General features: G+C 39.6%; 1 protein-coding gene across 1 annotated transcript in view; it reads left to right on the plus strand.

Moving 5' to 3' along the window:
* ush2a (Usher syndrome 2A (autosomal recessive, mild)) overlaps positions 1-20,339 on the plus strand; it is a 197,253-nt gene that overhangs the window by 10,573 nt on the left and 166,341 nt on the right. The window contains exons 5-11 of the mRNA XM_058630175.1: positions 7,658-7,793; positions 11,653-11,716; positions 12,784-12,885; positions 13,076-13,265; positions 14,393-14,607; positions 16,535-16,756; positions 18,899-18,992. Of these exons, the coding sequence (XP_058486158.1) occupies positions 7,658-7,793; positions 11,653-11,716; positions 12,784-12,885; positions 13,076-13,265; positions 14,393-14,607; positions 16,535-16,756; positions 18,899-18,992 (1,023 nt within the window). The remainder of the gene's footprint in view (positions 1-7,657; positions 7,794-11,652; positions 11,717-12,783; positions 12,886-13,075; positions 13,266-14,392; positions 14,608-16,534; positions 16,757-18,898; positions 18,993-20,339) is intronic.

The following is a 20,339-nucleotide window of genomic DNA, read 5'->3' on the forward strand; positions in this document are numbered from 1 at the left end:
TTTTAGAAATGTCCTTGCTAAATTTTGGAGATTAATGCATGTTTTCAGGATTTTTTGAATAAGTCTTTAACTGATCTACAGTTCGGCATTGTTCGGTTTGATTCTTGTGTCGGACGTCACGCTCATGACTATTCCAGTATTGATACTCTCTGACCAATCAGTAGCTGGCACGTCTGTGGACTTCACATTTTAGTATCGGCTCAGCTCACTTGGAACCTCGCCTTACTAAAAAAGCACCAGGTACTATCACCAATGGAAAAGCAGAAAAAAGAGCTGAGCTGTGCTGAGTCATGCTAGAACTGTATAATGGAAAAGTGCCATTATACTCACCTGCCCCAGTTTTTCCCACTAATTATAAAGACTGAAATGTAATATCTTTAAGAGAACGTTGACTTATTGTTTTCCGTCATTACTGCATTGTAGCTCAGGCAGCATCATTCAAAGTACTTTCTTCCTTGCCCTTGTGTTTGTCAAAGTGTCCTATTCTTATGCTATTGTTTGTTCTAAACATCCTCACAGATCAAGCCAGATCTCATAGTGTCAGCTATATTGTACATACATTTACTAAGTAAATAAGAAGTAAATTAAGTATTCCCCTCTCTCTGTGAAATTGTCACTCAGGCTATAATGTTCTTGCATGTGCACCCCCACCATGGGTTCAGTTAATTCTGTGGGAAACTCTGCTGTCTTTTATAGAAACACAGTTTCTATACTGACGTACATATTGCATTTATACAGCAGTTGCTGTTCAGTGTCACAATCCTGCCTTGACTTCCTAAATGATCATTGTGCATTGTCTGATACTAAGATTTCACTGAATATCTTCCTACAATGTCTCACATACATGGAGCGAGCTGTTAGCAGAGATAAGGATATTTTTATCTCATCGTTTAAACTCCACTTCACTCTGATATCCTTTTTTCTTTCTTTTTTTTGGATATGAGTTTGGCCACTCTGTTTAATCAGGTTGGCTCTTAATATCAACAGATAAGCAAATGTGTCAGAGTTTAAATTATGACGGACAAAGTTGGATCGGTACTTTGATATTCAGGACATAATGAATCACAAACGGTAGACTACATTTTGAATGAATGCATTTGTCAAACTTTATGTATGTGTACTTTTCAGAAGGATTAAGGTGGATTTTTAAGACTTTACAGGAGAAAACAGCATAGGGTTAGTGTTGAATTAAAAATGGTGTCACAAAAATGGCAATGAATGAAATGTAAGATAATAAACTATATTTTAAATATTTAGAATATCTGAATCTGCATATATTTAAAAAAGAAAATATTGAATGAGAAAAAAATGCAATTTAAGCTTAAACCAAATACTTGATACTGTATTTTATTTGGATCTAAACACCTCCTCTTCTGTGTGTGTGTGTGACTGCTTTCACAGCAGGATACTGTGTGTGCGTGTGCGTGTGCGTGTGTGTGTGCGTCTCCCTCACATTGTCTCATGAATGTCTCTCTGCACAGAAAGAAAAAGACTTTAAGACTTATGGTCTTTATTAAAAGGTTGGCGTGTCACCTTATACACAGATACCCCCCCCCCATCCAAACACACACATACCCCCCCTCTTTTCCTCCCTTTATCTTTCCTCCTTGATTCTCTTCCCCCGAAAGATGATTTTCTCTTTCTTCCTTTCTCCCCCCCCAACTCGTCTATCTCTCTTTCTCTCCCCCTCTTATTGCCCTCCTCCCCCACCCTCTTTGTCCTTCCTCTCTTTCCCCCCTCATTTTCCTCATACACACCCCCACTCTTTCTCTTTCTCTCTCTCTCTCGCTCTCTCCCCCCTCTCCATCTCCCTGGGGACAATTTTCTTTTCTTAAATAAACTGTCATAGCTAGTGTTAAAATATGGGCCTTACACAGGGTGAGCACGGTAAGGCAAAGGCATGGGGCCCTGGGCTGGTATAAAACATGGATAATATGCTGTGAGAGGTAATTGCATCTTTTAGCGCTGGGATGAGTAGAACAAATGTGTCTCCTTCTCCTCCTCCCTCTCTTTTCTCCTTCTCCCTCTCTCTCTCTAGTCCTTTCTCCCTTCTACCTATCTCCTCCTTTACACACTGCAGCTTTGCTAATATGATGGACGGAATATTGGCTGTACATCAGAGCTGCTAACAGTTCACCGTGGGTTAGGGAGAGTACAGAGGGGGAGTGAAGACGGTGGGAGAGGCTCAGAGGGTGAATAACAAGGAGAAGGCGGTGTGATCACAGCTGAGTGAGAGAGGGAAAGAGGTGACAATGGGCCTGTAAGTGGAGAGCTGTGGACGCATGAAGTCACATCACACAGGAAAAATATCTGCAGGGCCTGGCCTGTATATGTGCGAACACAAACGTCCACCAAAACTACTTTTTCTGGAAATTCTCTTGCCGGCTCCTGCTGATCTACCATCAGCATCTATACTGTCACAGTGAAGTAGTGCAGGAAGGAGTGTGTTCACCCAAGAGTCATGTTTCCATCAACCAATCCCGGCTGATTAAAACTTGTGTTCATCACAGGGTCATCTGACCTGGGAGTGAATGCTAATTGTATCTCATTGCAGATAAATATCCAAATGTTTTGTTTCCCCCTCTCTCTTATATTCTATAATGTTCTGCCTTTATATCCACATTCACAGCTCCACTGGCTGTGGAATGAGGTGTGTTATCAGTGAGCAGTATGTCATTCAGTCACAGGGCAGTGCAGCCCAAAGCTGAGGGGAGAGAGTTGGGTGAGAATGACAGAGGATGCTAAACTGTTGTCAGTGACTGAAATAGATGACTGCAAATGATGAAACCAATGTCTTAGGAATTCACTTTTCAATAGAGCTGCAACTAATGATTATTTTCATAATCAATTAATCTGTCGATTATTTTCTCAATTAATCGTTTTATCATTTTATGGAATTGATGATGTTCTCAAATGTCTTGTTTTGTACACAAACCAGAATGATTAATTTTGAATGATTTCTTTGTTATCCAGAGCAAATAAATAAAGAAATTACTCACATTTTAGAAGCGGAAGCAATCAGAAATCTTGTTTTAATCATGAAAAAAGCTTCAAACCGATTAATCTATTATCAATTAGTTGTTGATTAATTTAGTAATCGAATCGATTAATCGATTAATTGTTTCAGCTCGACTTTTGAATATAAGTACCAGCCTTTATCTCCCCCCCCCCCCCCCCCCCCCCACAAACAACAAAAGACCTTTAAAGGACGATGACAGCGGTAACAGCAGGAAAGAAAGGGAAATCCTCTGTTGACCACATCATTTTGCTTTGGACTTTGTGGTCAATTTAGTCTGTTTTCTGCAAGATGCATCATCTAGATTTAGACTCTAATAATTAAGAGTTAAGTCAATTGTGACCTATCTCCAAAATTAAAATGGTTCCAATCTGTGATTTTTATTCATATAATTTTTGTCTTTTTTGACAATATTTTCCAGTATTGGACATCAGAGCTCCTTAATATTATTTGCCCTCTACCTGTCACTTCTCAGGCTCTTACATCTGCAGCTCTCTTCCGCCTGTAAATATTTTCCAGCTTTACACTTTGCGCATCAGATAGCCGGATAATGTCTGGCAACTTTGAATAAAATATTTTTTTCTCAGGTAAATAAACGGGAATGCTTAAGTTTGACACTTGAGTTACGTGATTGACAGATGTCTCTGTGAAATACCCGGCACTCTACATCATGTCACGGCCTATCTAGCTTTGCATTATGGCAACAAAATAATTTCTTCTCCAATTCAGTTGCAGGATCTGACAACTAAACATGATTTGATTTATTTTTTTGGAAGCTGTGTATTTACCTCATTTTGCAGTAAGGTAATCCTGATGTTGACTGTTACATTTATTTATGTGTACTTGAAGATTAATCTCAAGCATCATTCAGTGTATGTTTATATTCTTATGTTTGTCCATTTATGTTTACATTATACTTCTAACTTGTAACTCTCTGAGAGTTTTCTTTTTTTTTAGGATTTCTTCAACTTTTTTGAGGGTTAACGACAGACGATGTTGGAACGATGGTCCTGTGACACGATCTTTGATAGTGAATATGTCCAAATAGATTTTAATTGATTAAAGAAATTGATTAAAGTGTTGCTACAGCTCACAGACACCTGATTTAAATCCTCAGCTGAAGAAAGAACGGTGATTTTGTGTTCATACCAAATACACACTGAATTTGTTTGGCCACAGCATCATTTATTTACCAACATGAGTGAATAGAACCTCACAAATATTCCTCTCCATCGGATGTAATCTGATCAATTTTACAGTCACGTGATATACAAGTGTCATGTCTATTGTGATTTGGCCCAGTACAAATAAGATTTAAATTATTTCAGTAAGTAAAGTAAAGACAAAACTTGTTTTTTTTGCATTAGGGCTAAAACATCTATTATTTTATTTGATAACTAAATACATGCACTATTTTTGAGTGTTTTTTAAAATAATTTTAATTATTTAAATTAATTTTCTGGGCTAATTAAAACCAATACATTTGAGAACATCATCTTTTCCATGTTTGAGAAACAGTGATCAATATTTTTCAACATTTTCTGACATTTTATGGACCAAACAATTACTCGATTAATCGAGAAAATAATCGGACAGATGAATCGATTCAGAAAATAGCTTTACTTTGCAGTTAATCTCATTGAGCAACAAATTCACTTTGCATTTGATGTGAATGCACCGTTTGAAGTCATCAACAATCCAATTTCATTGCTCTAGCTACATCATTATACATTTGTTAGATGGTTAATTCTGAAACTTGTACAGTGCAGGCAGCTGTTATGTTCCAGCTTTATTTAATTATTATCAGTCATATTTTCTCTACAGCTGCACTCATTTTGGCCCAGTGTATAAAGTGAGCTTAGAAGAAACACTGCTGTCCACACTGTGTGCCGAGCCACGGCTTGGCAGGAGTGTGAAAATCGAGAAGAGCTTCATTCAAAATGCCAGGCTCACAGATCACTAAAAGCTTTCCACTCAGGGATTTCTGGGGCTTTTATAGAGGCTTAGGAGGTAACAGTGCCAGCGGGGTGGGCACTGCCCAGGGACGCGTCGCTTCAAAGCACAGAAGCGTTTACAAAGTTGGAGAAAATTATTTAATAAGGAAATAATTTATTGTAATTGTAGTGACTGTAGATGGTGTTAATTTCAAATTTTACATCCACCAGTCACAGAATGGCAGACTTGGAGTAAAAATAAGAGTAAAACAGACCTAACTTTGGTCATGGCTTTGTCGGAATGCAGAGGGAGAACGTTTCTAATCTTAGGCCAGACACTAATGGAGTGATGAATGGTGGCAGGGACCACAGGTGCTTAAGATTCAGTATCCGACCTGTCCCAGGATCGAACCCTGAATCATCTCACCTTTCAGTTTCCACTGCAAGTTTGAGTGAGGGTTTCAAGCGGACAGCAAGCTGAAAACTGTCTACTGTAACACAATGTACTTTATAAACTGCCACTTCATATTAAAACCTAAACTAAATCTTTTAAATAGTAAATAAAAGTTGTCATTACCTGTGGGCTCAGTGTATATCTGTGGGACCAGCTTTACTTAAAGGGCCTTAAGCAATTACACATCTGTAAGAAGAGAAAAGGATGGATGGAGTTTAAAGTAGTCATTTCCTCTCCTCCGGACTTAGTGGACACCATTTAAATGAGACTAGTTATCAACACGAAAGCATTCTCTCGACTCTTCTTGCCTCCGTTCTCAAAACAACTGTGATGTTATGCCGACAAAGGGAGGTAAAGGTAAGGAGGAGATAAAGTACAGATGGACAGGGAAAATGAAGCTTGGAGGGAAAGTGTTTGTGAAAGCCAACAAAGGGGAGTTGGCAGTGTTTCAAAAGTGCACGTGGCAGCTCAGGAGGATGAATCGCTTCAGGATTCATTTACATCAGGCCTGACAACTGCCTCACATCTCCCCAAGAGTCGCACAGCTCTCTGGCTTAGAGATTTCCGAAGAAGGCCCTTCTTCCTCTTTCTTACTCCCTTACACTTTCTTTTTTTTTTTCTTCCTCCTGTCTCTTTTTTCCCCCCCTTATTCTCTCATGCGCTCTCTCTTGTGCTCTAAAGCGCTTGCCAGTCTTCAATCAGCCATCATGAAAGTGTCTGTCTGGGCGTCTTAACTATCCTCTGAGAGGCAGACACTTGTCTGCACCTACCTTCATCCCCTTAAGGCGTTTTGGGACTTGGACCTATTTCCCTCCTCACACCTTTTTAACTTCCCTAAAGAGCTGACAACAAGTGAGAGCGACAGGGCGAGATAAACATGAGGGAGAAAAAAGAGACGGGGAGGATGATGATGATGAGAGCGGCGAGTGGTTGTCTAAGAGGGACAAGAAGGTAAAGATGGTTATGAAAAATAGGTAGAGAGGGAGCAAATAAAGAGGAGGCTCAAAAATGGGGAAAAAACGGTGATGAACGAAATGACTTGTTGAAGGGGAGAGAGGACACGGCGAAGAGGACCAGAGTGGAAGAGAAGCAAGGAAGAAGAAGAAGAAGGAGAGGGGGGACTCTTGTAAGACGTTTATCAGTCGTCCAACAGAGTGTTTCCCAAACACAGGATTTGGAGATGGGGTAAGGGGAGAGAGTGGGATAGGGCACATTAAAGTTTTTTTTGCTGGGGTAGGGGCCTCTTATGGAAGTATATCTTTCTTTTTTGCCCGAGTTTGATGTTACAGGGAGCTTCCTCCCACTTTGACGGCGTTGTCTGCTTTGCAGTTTTTAATATTCATGCGGTAGATCGGTAACAGCGAGCCGAGTGGAGAGGAGGTTTTTTGGTCAAACAGAAAGCTAATTTGCGGCTGAGGCGCTTTAGCCCGAGGCTCTTTCTGCTACTGGGGAAATGAGCTGGAAGATTAGCTGTATGTATAATTCAGACACACATGGTCACACACTGGCATGCATAGTGTGTGCATACATTTTTATAACAAGATGCAGATATGGACATGCAGAGCAGGTGGCTCTCTCTCACAGAGAGTAAACTACGGCTTGGTTATCTTCGCTGCTGCATCGCTACGCCCCCATGAGACTTGGTCTCATGATGAAACGTAGGCCGTTGATATAAATCCGGTGTTGTCTCATGTCAAATTTGATTTAAAAATTTGATAAAGCGTGAAAATCTTACTTCTTCCTCACATTCATGCTACTCTGAAAAGGTACAGAAAAGTAATTTAATGTCAAGCTTATTCTATAAACTGTATTAGGCAGGATCATTACAAAAATTGTGAATTTTTACATCTTGTCTCCAGGTCAACTAAGAGTCCTGAGCATGGATTCATGCTTCTTGTGAGGCCCAATTCAATCCTTACATCTCTATATTTGCTATATTTGATGGTCTGTGATGCTGATGTGTTATATTGCATTATATAGTGTTATATTGTGTTTATTGTGCGACTCTATTTAAGACTTTTTGTCTTTTTTCATAGTGTTTACATTTGTTGCCAATACCTAAAGAGTGACCTTTCCTTTGAAGGACATGTAGCTGCGTCAACTTAGTAGAACAGCCAATAGAATCACCCTCTCTCACAGTCACAGTCCTGTGTTCTATTATGGTCCAGATTTCTGCACATCTAGAAAAAACAGCCTACATAGGCTACAGTTTTTACTCACAGTAAAACAGTAAAACCTTTGACTGACTTCCAGGTCCATGACAGACGTGTCAGTCTTTTCCTGAATGGGCTGGAGGAGGATGGGACACCGTTTGGTACACAGTCTCTGAGCGCCAGACTCTTTGACATCATCGAGGATGGAGCCATGTGGGTGGGACTAAGCTCTAACGGTAAAGTCCAATTTTTTTTCTACACAAAATGTATAAACCTTTGTTTTTCTGATATATCATAGGCAGTCATTAGCATTTTCCCACCCCTTTTAAATCCCCTCATGAACATGAGGTGATATAAATCAGGCCAAGTATTGGTGCAGGGACACTGCATGATCGACAGCTATTACTGACCAATAGGTGAATGGTTGCAGGTGTCAACCCTGATCCTCCAAAAATGGTATCTATTCTGGTTTAAATGGTTTCAAAATGCTGGTTGCCACTTCTTATAAAATTCTAGTTTCATGTTTTTAAGCACACTTAAAACTGCAGTAAAAACCCTTCAACATCAACCCCGAAATTTGCTCCACCTCAACCGTCCTCAACAGGAACCAGTGTCTGTTTTGTTTTTCCTCCAATTGAAGAAAAACAAGCTGCTAATTTATTATGTCTGTATATCTTAGTATGGTGTCAATGGCTCCTCCGTCTTTATTTTTCCTCCCAGCCTTTTATTCCCGTTCAGCTACACATCTGTGATTGATTGGCGGTGCCTGGGAGCCGTCTCAGAGTCAATAGCAGAGAAATTGAGAGAAAAATGATATCCGTTCATCTCCTGTGTGATAAACGAGTGTTTTTCTTCTCGTTTATCAGGCATTGATCTCTAGTTCACCGCAGGTAGCATCTGATCAGCTGAAGATCACATCAGAGGGCATGATCAATACAAATGATCGACTCAGGGGAGAGCTTGTGGCTGTGTGTATGTGTGTGTGTGTGTGTGTGGAAGGGGGGTTTGAAACGGGGGATGTGTCTGGAATTCTGATCAGTGGATTGATTATGCGAATGCTGATCAGATGTATTGATTCACAACTACATCTGTTTTTGGAGGGCTCCCTGCTGACTGAAAGCGGTGTGTATGAGAAGCACAATGAGAAGATCACCAAATGTAATTTTTCATTATTATTTTTCTTTCCTATTTGCTGAAAATCTTCCTCACGCACCAATAGCAATCAATAACTGATCTTTTTAAGAAGCTGTTGTCTGTACTATAATCAAAAAAATTAACAATTTCATTCAGAGAATAGGAGATTGCAAAACATGGCATACACATCTCTTTTTTTATCATAATCTGAGCTTTTGTATCGTATGGAGCTTCGGTAGCTGACGTCACACAAACAAGGTAACGCTCCTTGGTAGGATAAAAATAATAATACCTTTCATGGGGGCTGCAATGGAGAAGGCTCTGTCTCCCCAGCTTTTGCACTTGGTCCCTGGGTTGTGGCTGTAGTAGGTTGGTGTCTGAGGACCAGAGGCCGCGGGACAGTGTGTACGGGTGGAGAAGTTCTCTGAGATGAGAGAGGGTCTGGTTATAGAAGACTTTGAAGGTGAGGAGGAGGACTTTGAACTGGATACGTTGTGGGGTGGGAAGCCCCAGTGACTACGCTGTTCACCTCTATAGATCTATGAATCAGGCAATATGTCATAACTTGTTTTCATCATGAAAGTGACGATTGTAGATCGCTATTGTGCCCTGGGATGCCATAACAGTCAGAGACAGGCTAACTGGAGAGCATTTTACCAGACCCCTGCAGATTCAGAGATTCAGTTCTCTCTGTAAATGCTGGACTCAGTCTAAGTGACATACGAGTCTGTGCAGCAACGTCAACACAGCAATTATTTACACGACACTGTCCGTTGCTAATGCTCATGTGATGCTCATGCAATACTTACCACTTGTCCAGTGACAACAACACTATTTTTAGCCGTGAATCACAAAGCCACATTGCTTCCATTTGTTTCCCTCCAGGCTCTTGTAAACTTTCAGTGACTCTCTGGAGTAAGATGACGGGGAACTTAATCAGGTTGAAGATTTCAGGTATACTGCAGGTCCGTAATAATGTCCGGGCTGTTTCCAAACTTGTAAAAAAAAAAACACGCTGGGGGCATGATAAGTATCAGATATATTCACTCTGTCAAGTTTTATGAAATATCGATGGATTTAAAATGTACAGTGAACTCTGACAGGTTGGATCCAGCACCAGTCCAGTTCATTTTTGCATGGGAGACTGAGTCATGTCACGTCAGGGACTCTATACAATACATTCACACTTAATTAATGGATTAAATGTGTTTTCGGTTTCAAATTATTGGCATTCCACACAAAAAAAGACGAAAGGGAAAATCCTTCTCTGCGTTTAACCCATCCTCTACGAGAAACCGTCATAGAATTAGGAAGGAGAGCAACAGGCCTGGTGGGGACTCTAACTGGCAACCCTCTGGTTACAAACCGAGTTCCCTTTCCACTTGGCCATGGGCTGCATGTAGTGGCCTGGGTTTAATAAAATTTAAGATATATAACCTGTTTTATTAAAATACAGTTGCTGTTGCATCAGTAATAATAATTAATCACCTTTAGATAATTCAGGACTGGAATCTATTTTACAACTTCAAGGAAATGGTAAAATCCTCATGGGGACAAAAAAAGAAGTCAAATACAAAGCCTGATCCTGTGGTGTCATCAGTTTAAATAACGTAAAAACAAAGAGGATGAATTTGAGAGGGATGGTTGAAACACAGAGAAAAGACAGAGACCTACAGAGAGAAGAGAGAATTAAGGCTTATACCTTGCATCATCCCTGTAACAATAGAGAGAGTGCTTTTCAGAGGAAGGCATAATCCCATTTCCACACGCTAAAGAAATCCTGAGCCAAAGCCCGAGGCTGCACAGCCACACACTTTTCCAACACACTCAGATCCCATAACACTCACTCGCTCACTCACGCGCTGTTTTACACACTCATAAACCCCCAAACACACACACACACACACACTGTAGTTGGCCTCAAATCCTCAAATGCAAAAACATTTTTTTTGTTAGAATACACGCAGGAAAGCTGAAGACACATATGCACACAAAGGTAGACATGGCACCGGTTCTGTCCATGTTTCAAATACTTTGGACCACCGTCATTGTGGGTGTCTCTTATTTGAGTTTGCATCTCACACAGTCACATGCTGTATATATATGGTCCTATAATGAGATTCCTTGGTTCATGCATGTGTTATGGGGACACTCTTTCGTCACAGTGTTTTGCAGTCTCCTCGAGTGGCACTCGCGTAGTAAAAATTTAACTTCACTGAAATTTGCATTGCCAACCACTGATTCATCTGCACCAGACCACCATGTAACACAAACTTACTTGTGAAGGCAGCAGTAGACGACAGCTCCTGTGTTCTGTGAGGTTCAAATGCAATTTCCGTAGACTCCATGGCATGAGAGAATGAGTTGTACGCAGTTACACAAACTTTCTGTATCCTCTTGGAAAGGATTGTTTTAAGATAAAGCGCTGAACAAAATTCTTTTAGGTAGCTCTTTTATTAGGTGAGCCTTTTGTTAATTGGCTGAGTTCACATCTGTTCACATCACTTCATAAGTCCTATCGCGTTAAGAGACCTCTGATCACCTGTACAAGTAAGATCAAACAGTTGGTGAATACAAGATATTCCGACATTGTCCTCGAAGCTCCTTAGCTTTACGGTTTTTAAACTGGTTAAAATTTTCCAGTAAAGGAGAGAAAAATAATTGTGGTTTATACCTTGTTATCCCGGTCTTAAATGAAACCCTTTCAAATCTTTTTAGAGGATCAAAGCAACAGATTCTCATCAGCTTCTTCTTTCTTCCCCCCCCCCCCCCCCCCCCCCCCCCCCCCATGAACTCTGTCATTTTCAGCAGCCGTGAGTAGCCTCACTTAGCCGGTGTCAAGAAACCGATAAGATAATCTACTAAATACTGTGAAATCCTCTCGCTCACTTTCTTTGAGTAAAACCCATTAACACATTCTTGATGCCCCCCCCCCTCCCCTCCTCTTTTCCATCTCTCCAGGCTCCAATCAGTTTATTGGGTGGATGCAGGACTTTAGATTTTATCCTGCCACTCTGACCAACAGGTGAGTTGGATGGACTGAGACAGAGTAACAGGTAATGAGCAGCATTCTGCAGAGAACAAGGGGGTGAATCACTAAAGGACCAAAGGGAACGGATACTGTGGAAGACGAGGTTTATTTGGAAGATGGAAGGTGAACCGTGATTTACACAGCTGGAGCAGAGGAAGTCAACTTCTACATTAAAGCAATAAAGAGACGAGAGCAATATGGAGTGACGAAACAAAAGGATAGTGAGAGGGAAGAGGAGTAATCCTTGCATCTGGTGATCCATACTGCTTCCAGAGGACTCTCCTGAGAACTCAATACGAGGCAATTAGTGTTTATTTTCTAGTCATGTAGTGCACACAATAAGGACTTGGAGCTTACGCGTTTGTCTAATCAAGATTGTGGTCAGACAGATTGAGTGATTGATGCCTTTAATATTTTTACTTTAACTTACTTTACTTGTAACGTTCACTGCACAGTTGAGACTAAGAATGATGTCTCATAAAACATTATTCAAGGTTTATAGCTGGGGTATGCGGGATCACCAGGAAAAACAGCTGATTGTTGAGTTTCATCCCCAAGTCGGGTCGTAAAAAATACTATCGCTTTAGGATGTGAGCCCCTCCCACTAGATGAGCACGGACAGAGGACATGCAGAAGTTTAGTTCTCTCTCAAATCACTTGATTCATAATTATTGATTATAAAACACGCTCAAAGGTTATTATGGAATAAATGATCTATAACGTCACCTCCAGCTTTATCTTCTCTAAACATGGCATTGTTTCAAGAAATGTCTTCATCAACGCTGTTTAAAATAAAGCGTTATTTGCATTCAAATTTATACAAGCACAAAGACAAGCCAGGGTGACTAAGGAAAGATAATAAAAGTAATCATTAACCCAATAGACCAAACAAACTCCTAACACACATGACAACAAATGCAAGAGCAAGAGAGAGCTGGGGCTATGATAGCATTTTAGGGCTCTCAAAATGCCAGTTCTGCGTGGGTAAAAATGGCAAAAACGCCACAAATGTTTGCAGTTTGCAGATAATACACAAGTGTTTTTTTGTTTTGTTTAAACAGGGAAGTAGTGGAGTTGTATTCAGGAGTCCTGCCTGAACTTCATGCCCAGCCAGAGTGTCGCTGTCCTCCCAGTCACCCCCGGGTTCACCCTTTAGTTGAGAGGTACAGTATGACATGGATGACATATACAGTATCTTATGTTTATTGAACGTATTGGGTTTGCATTTTGGTCACTTGTACAAAAACTTGCAGACTTGCATAATTTGTTGAGAAACCAGTTTGATCACAGTTGTATTCATTTGAAGTGTTTGTTTGTTGTATACTGTGCCTGAACTATGTCACGGTTCCCCAGGTATTGCATTCCTAACGCTGTTGAGGACACCACCAATGACCGAGTGTTGAGACTGAACCTCAATGCTCATGCACTCAGTTATGTCAATGATCAGGACATGGGCACAGTGTGGCTTTCTAAGGTCATGACGACACAGGAACTGGATGAAGGAGTCACAGTTACTGTAGATTTGGCCAATGGACAATACCAGGTAATATTCTTTCCTTCTTTGCTGCTCTAATATCAGTATATGAAGTGACATAGGATTCATATGTGGAAGTATAGTTTTATCTTGGTTATAATAGACTATAAAGTCATACTCACTGATGCTCAATCTGGCATTTTCAGCAGTAACAGAGGTATGTGAAATAATGGTGTCGAAACCTATCTAATTTATTCTTATTTATTATTTAGATGGCCAAACATTATCCGTTGCAGGTCTTGAGCCAATGTCTGTGTTATTTTGATTGTCTAAATTGTGCATCTGCTCACTTCTCATATGGTTTTTTGTCATTGTGAAATGAAGTGCTGCAAATAACAATTATTTTGTTGATCTGTTGATTATTTTCTCAATTAATTGATTAGTTATTTGGTCCCTAAAATGTATTTCCCAGACCTTGAAATTGTCTTTGTTATATAGCAAAGAAACCAGAATTTGATCTCATCCAAGAAGCTGAAAATCACATTAGTAATAGCTTAATTGTTGAAGTTTAGTGGAGAATTTAGTTTAACTACAAATACATCACTGTATCCATCTGCTTGTACCTGTGTTTGCTGCAGACAGTAGTTTTATCTCTCTAGAGTTAGTTAGAGAGAGCGAGAGGGATGGAGAGATTGCTGGATTTGGGCATCGTGGACACTGAGGTTGTCAAAAGACTCATCCCTGTCCTCTCTGAAGTCTGTGTGTGAGCATGGGCAGGATTTTGGGAGATGTCCTGACGAAGTCTCTCAACTCGCCAGATAAAAGCCCACTGTGTGTGTGTGTGTGTGTGTTAGAGCAGTGCTGGTGGCTTAATGCGCTCCCTGCTGTGTAACCCACTGTCCCAGACGGCACTGTAGTGGGACAGATAACACTTAGCACACACTCAGTATGTTTCCATGCACACTTAAGTTGAGCTATGGTTGTTTGTAGCTCACACGTTTGTTTGTGTTTTTGTGTGTTTGTTATGTGAGGGATACATTTTCAACAAAACTATATATTAGACTTTTTGGTAATTCATACACCAGATTAGCACATTTGCAAAGCAAATTTTGATCAGCACTTTTTTGCAGTGTTAAAAAAAGTCTTGTTTCACACACATTTCCTGCTGACTTGTACTGTACCTTTGTCTTCTCCAGGTTTTCTATGTCATAGTTAAGTTTGCAGGCCTCCTGCCTGAATCAGTTCTCATCCAAAGGCGGAGGATTGACCTCACAGAGCCTGAAAATGAAAGCACCAAAGAACAACCCTGGTTAGACTGGCAATACATGGCCAGAAACTGCAGTGTGTTTGAGATGAGGAACAACGGCCCCTTATTGACGCCAGACTCAGTCAACTGTCTACAGCTACCCAGGTTGGTAAGATGTGTGAATGCAGTAAAGGATTAAAAAGTGACTTTCCTTTCCCATTATCAGGATCAGATATATTGAGTCTGGCAAGTTCTGTGGTTGATTACTCAAACTCTGTGGATTTAAAGTGCTGATGTGCGGTGGCCCGGAAGTGTAAGCCATTATTACAAAACGTGAAAGACCTTTACAAATCCCCAAACAAATTTACAAAAGCCACAGTCCTTATGTGACAGTACGGCAGAGGATTTTCTTTTGACAGTAAGACACATAATATTTAACGTACTATTTAACATACAAACTGCCAAGATGAGGCTTGTGGAATGACATTAAAACATTTAGTTATATTTTATAGAATTAAATAATACAGTGAATGTTTTGCAAAAGTTTGATCTTTGATCTTTGCTCTTATTTTGAAAGCCAGGTTGAAAGGAAGTGGTGCCATATAAGACTGGCAGATTGACTTAAATGCAGAGATTAAATTCACTATCACTTATTGGTGTGTGTACAAAATGACTAATTCATTAATTCATTAATTCATTTCCTTTCTGTTAGAATTGTCGCTTTTGCAAATTTGTTCTGGGAATTGTAAAAGTGTTTCACATTTTGCCAATTTGTTTTTCGGAAATATGAATTTGTCTCAAGCTTCATAAAAGTGTTATACTGTATATATACAGTAGTAAAATAAGTACCGTATAAGAGAAACAAGTCAAAAGATATAGTTCAACCATCATAACCATTAGCACTCTTATCACACACACACACACACACACACACACACACACACATATTCTCTCATTAATGCAGTAACCACCTGCAGCGTTGCCTTGGCTCATGACCGCTAACATGACGGCAATTGGCACCAGATAGAGAAATGGATCTGGAATATGAACACACACACACACACACACACACACACAAACACAATCTCACACACTAAATCCTGGCACCGCTGCTTGTATCAAGGCTTAGGTTGGCACTAGATAGTATAGGTATGAATAGATCACAGATAATTAAGTCACCGCTTTCATTTGTCATTTGACTGACAAATGATATCACACACATCCGTTCCCTGGCACAGTTATAAGTGTTAGTTAAATTGGCATGAAGAGCAATAGAAGCTGACACTGGCAACACAATAAAACACTCCGTGACATAAGCAGTTGATAATTGTGCTGCTTTTTTTTCCATCATTGGAAAATTAATTAAGTCCTGAAAGAACAGCTCAGTGATTCCACGTGAATCACAGTTTTACTGTTTGTGATTTTTAATCCTTTCAATGCTGTAGAAAAAAAACCAACCGTGAATATATTTGTTGCTGTAATTGCCTTATTAATTTAATGGTAATAGTTAGTTCATTTGTGGTCGGTTTTGATGTGCAGGGTTATGTTCTGTACAGTAGCCTGGCCACTACTGAAATTGTGAATCTGTGAAATTGTTATCTAATAATGATTTATTAGCTGTGAATAAACCACAATTTTTGTGAGGATTCTTTAAATTATATACTGTATCTTAATACTTTGGACAGCAAAACTGTTCAGGGTGTGACCTGCCTATCGCCATATGTCAGCTGAGATTGGCACAGCTCACCCCACGACCCTCGAGTGGAGGATAAACAGGTAGAAGATGGATGGATTAGGGCTACATGTAAAAAAAAAAAAAAAAAAGAGAATTCTGACTGTAAGGGAATAACTTTAATCTCAGAATTCTGGCATTTTTATTTTTAAATTTTGTTTCCAAAAAACTATTTCACAGTCCTGTTTCGTAGGAAGTGGAACATTATGATTGTACTTTGGTTTAATTTTGTCTTATGGAATGTAGTTATTTCTCACCACCAAACAAACATTTAGTTCTATTAGAGATAAATAAGTGATAATTCTGTTTTTTGTTCACACTAATTTGGTTCAATATGTGTTCATGGTCCCTGTTTTGCAGTGACGTGCCCTTCTCAGGTGGGAACGTCACATTCAGCCTGTTGACCCCGCAGCCAAACCTGAGACCGGGCTATAATGACTTCTACAACACCCCCGCCCTGCAGAACATGGTACAGGCCACCCAGGTCAGGATACACCTGAGTGGACAGTACCACACCAGAGGAGCTGCTGTGAACCAGCGACACAGATACTATGCCGTCAGTGAGATCACCATCAGTGGCAGGTGAGCAGTTTCAAAACATGTTTCATCACAACATTAACAACACTGGTTATTTGTCATTGTAATTGTCACATTTGCTTTATAAATACTGTAGGAAAAAAACGGTCCAGGAGAGGTTTAAGTTTTGGTACTGGATTGTACGTATCCAAAATAAAAACAAGTGATATCGAACCCTCGCGTCACATGTCAAAGTGCTGTGATTGGCTAAAAGAAACGGTTGATTCTGGTTTCACTGTCACTTCGTTATAAATGTGCGATCACAGTTCGACATGCAGAAAAACATTTTGACACAGACTGTTGAGCTTCAGCCGAGCTTTCTGAGTAATTGTGAACACATATCTTCATTAGACTGACAGTAGTGACTGTTTTGTATGACTGAGGTAATTATGGGATTATGCAGGAGGCAATCATCTCTAACTCTTTCTCCCCCTCCCTCTAAGCTGTTTTAATTAGCAGCTTGTTACAGTGAAGTAGGAGAAGTGGAGATTTAGAGCTGCTCAAATCTCATCTGTGCATCCCTCATCCCTCCTTCTCTTCCATTACACATCGATCTGCTCCTCTTAATTCTTAATAAAGCGTGTAAACAGGCAAAATGGCATGAGAAAATAGTAATAATAACTGGAGCATGTGTGCCTTTGGGTACCTCCCCATGTCCTGTGTGTTACAACAAAGTTATTATCTACAACAGATTTACTACAGTTTTTATACAGAATATAATAATAATTGCTGAACCTGTGCTGGACTTTAAAAATGTCTAAAAACAATATATCAGCGGCCCTCTACCACCCAATTATCAGTTTCATCGTGATGATGTAAATAAAAAAATGACATTATTAATGTGGCACATCCAGTTTAGAAGGCTGTATTTCACTATTGTTGCCGTTAGAGTCGACGTAATTATTATTTATTACGTATCGTTAAAAGAACATGAAGATAGTTAAACCAAATGATTTAATTACAAAAAGTCCCTTAATGGAACATTACATTAAGGAACATGTCATTAAGGCAAAAAAGAAAAAAATGCCTCTGGTGCCCACATAGGATTACAACACCTCAGTTTGTTTATTTATTCATTTATTTACTTCAGTCTGGTCTAATATTTGATCCAAATGTTAATTTGGACTCAAAAAGTAACAAGAATAGATTTTGGGGGTTGAAGGTCAAAAAACAAGAAGGCCACAACCTTGTGTTTTAATGAATATCATATATTAAGAAGACCTGCAATAAATTATATTACATCTGCACATGCTATAACTAATTGGTATAGGGCTACAACAATTAATCAATTGATTGATTGATTAATATTCAATTACTAAATTAATCTCCAACTATTTTGATTATTGATTTCAATCTATTTGAATTCAGTTAAATAAAATCAATCCTTTAATATTAAAATATAGTTTTTTAGTCCCTTTTTTGCAGGTTTTAGAAACATTATTCACAATTCTTGAGGGAAATTTATAGACCAAACTACTAATTGATTTATTGAGAAAGTAATCAAAAAGATGAGTTGAAAAACAAATGGAATAATAATCAATGGCAGTGGAATTATTTTTATTTTTTGATTTACGTTAAGTCAAAAGTCTCTGCAGATGGTGCCATTTTCTGCTTCTTTAGTCTTAAAAATGCACTTACTTCTAATTTTGTGTGTAATTACTTTGTACTAATGAACTTGATGATGGTTGAGCAAAATTGAATTACAATGCAGTTGCAATCTCATAATCCCTACTTTAACAAAATAAACCATTGCTTCGCCTCAAATACAAAAAATACTTATTACATAAAAAAATAATAATAATAATAATGATTAAACTGGTTGGATTTCATTTAGATTTGATCAATCCAGTGTTTCGTGTAAGAGAGAGTGGCTCAAAGAGAACACGAGGTGAAAGGATATACAGAGGGAAGAAGGAAAGAGAGAAAGCAACTGAATATGTGAATGAATAATTAAATGACTGACGTACTGAGTGTGTGCGTGTGTGTGAATTTCCTAATGACACCACTGCTGCTCCGTGCATTTCAGACACAACCTGCGTTCATACCATTTTAAAATAAAACTGAAACATTTCTATGAGTCATTCTTTTTAGTTAGAATAGTTTTATTCTCACTCTTCTCCTCTTTCTCTTTCCCCCTCATGTGGCCAGATGTGAGTGTCACGGCCATGCAGATCACTGTGACACCAGTGTTGCACCTTACCGCTGCCTGTGTCTGCCGGAGAGCCACACAGAGGGAAACAATGTGAGTAGCAAGCATGTGATCACAAAAACAAGTCAGACAAGTGGCTGTATGGTGTAAATAAACTCGAGTCGGGGCGATGATATACTGCACTGCATGTTATAAGTGTAAGACTTGCATCATTTTTGCACACATTTTTCAGCTCCTATCATGCATGTCTCCCATGATGATTGTATAATTTATTCTTTACGCCAAAGATGGACACAGATCTCGTGACATGCTTTGACTCAGGATGCTGAATGCTTGCTGTAAAAATGTGGAGCATGTGGAGCAGGTGATTCGATCACATTGGAGACACGTGTGACCCGACATACTTAGAGCTGTCCGGTTGTGATCAGATGAATTGATATCAGGTCTGAGCAGCGACACAAGCAAATACACTGCATTGTATTGTATTCCCTCGTACCAGTACCTAAACTATAACATCACACGTAACCGCTTTAACCTCAACTTGACCCCTAAACCCTCACATTATTACTTTATTAATTGGATCCCTATGAACTGCCACTCATGGCACTGTTCCATCCACTGGCACAGTGCGACTAGGCACGTTTTCTTTGCTTTTCTGTCAGAGATAGTACCTGGTACTTGTTACTTTTTTAGTACCTGCTGTGGCGAGGTTTCAAGCGAGCTGAGCCGACACTATGCGTGACGTCGTCAGACTGCCGGCCACTGATAAGTCGGAGTGCGGTCACTGGAAGAGTCATGAGCAAGACGTCCGACACAAGAATCCAACCAAACAACTGTAGTTCAGTTAAAAAGACTTAAAAATCCTGAAAAGTTGCGTTAATCTCCCACATTTAGCAAGGAAATGTCTAAAATCTCAATATTTAACAGAGGAGTCTGGTGTAGCCTGCGTTCGCGAGTGGCGAGTCACGATTCCTGCCTCTGTATTTCAGTCCAGTGACTGGGACAGCTACCCTCTGCAGACATGGAAAATAAACATATATGTACTTAAATACTCTATAATCTGTTAATCTATGTTTCTACGTATTTTATTTAAAACAACCATCTTTTCCAGTCATTTTCAAGCTTCCCAATCGTGCTCAATATTATGGCAGGATCAAATGGAGAGAAATCATTGGAATATTCCAGTGTTTTATTGAATCCAATTTCCCTGCCCAGTGCTGACGCATCGTGCCCTTGACTATTTTTCACCAAACAGGATTTTACAAGGAATCCGATCAAGTATTTTATACTTTTTTTTATGCATCTTCAGTGCTTAGCTGTGGGCAACTGGACTTGCTTGACCTGGATGAATGAGAACCCTTTGCAGACACTTTTTTTTATGCACTTCTTGTCTCTATGTCCCTGGAGACACTGCCTTAAGTGTGTCCCATTTAACAATAA

Source organism: Solea solea, chromosome 5, assembly GCF_958295425.1.
Source record: "Solea solea chromosome 5, fSolSol10.1, whole genome shotgun sequence".
Classification (NCBI taxonomy): domain Eukaryota; kingdom Metazoa; phylum Chordata; class Actinopteri; order Pleuronectiformes; family Soleidae; genus Solea; species Solea solea.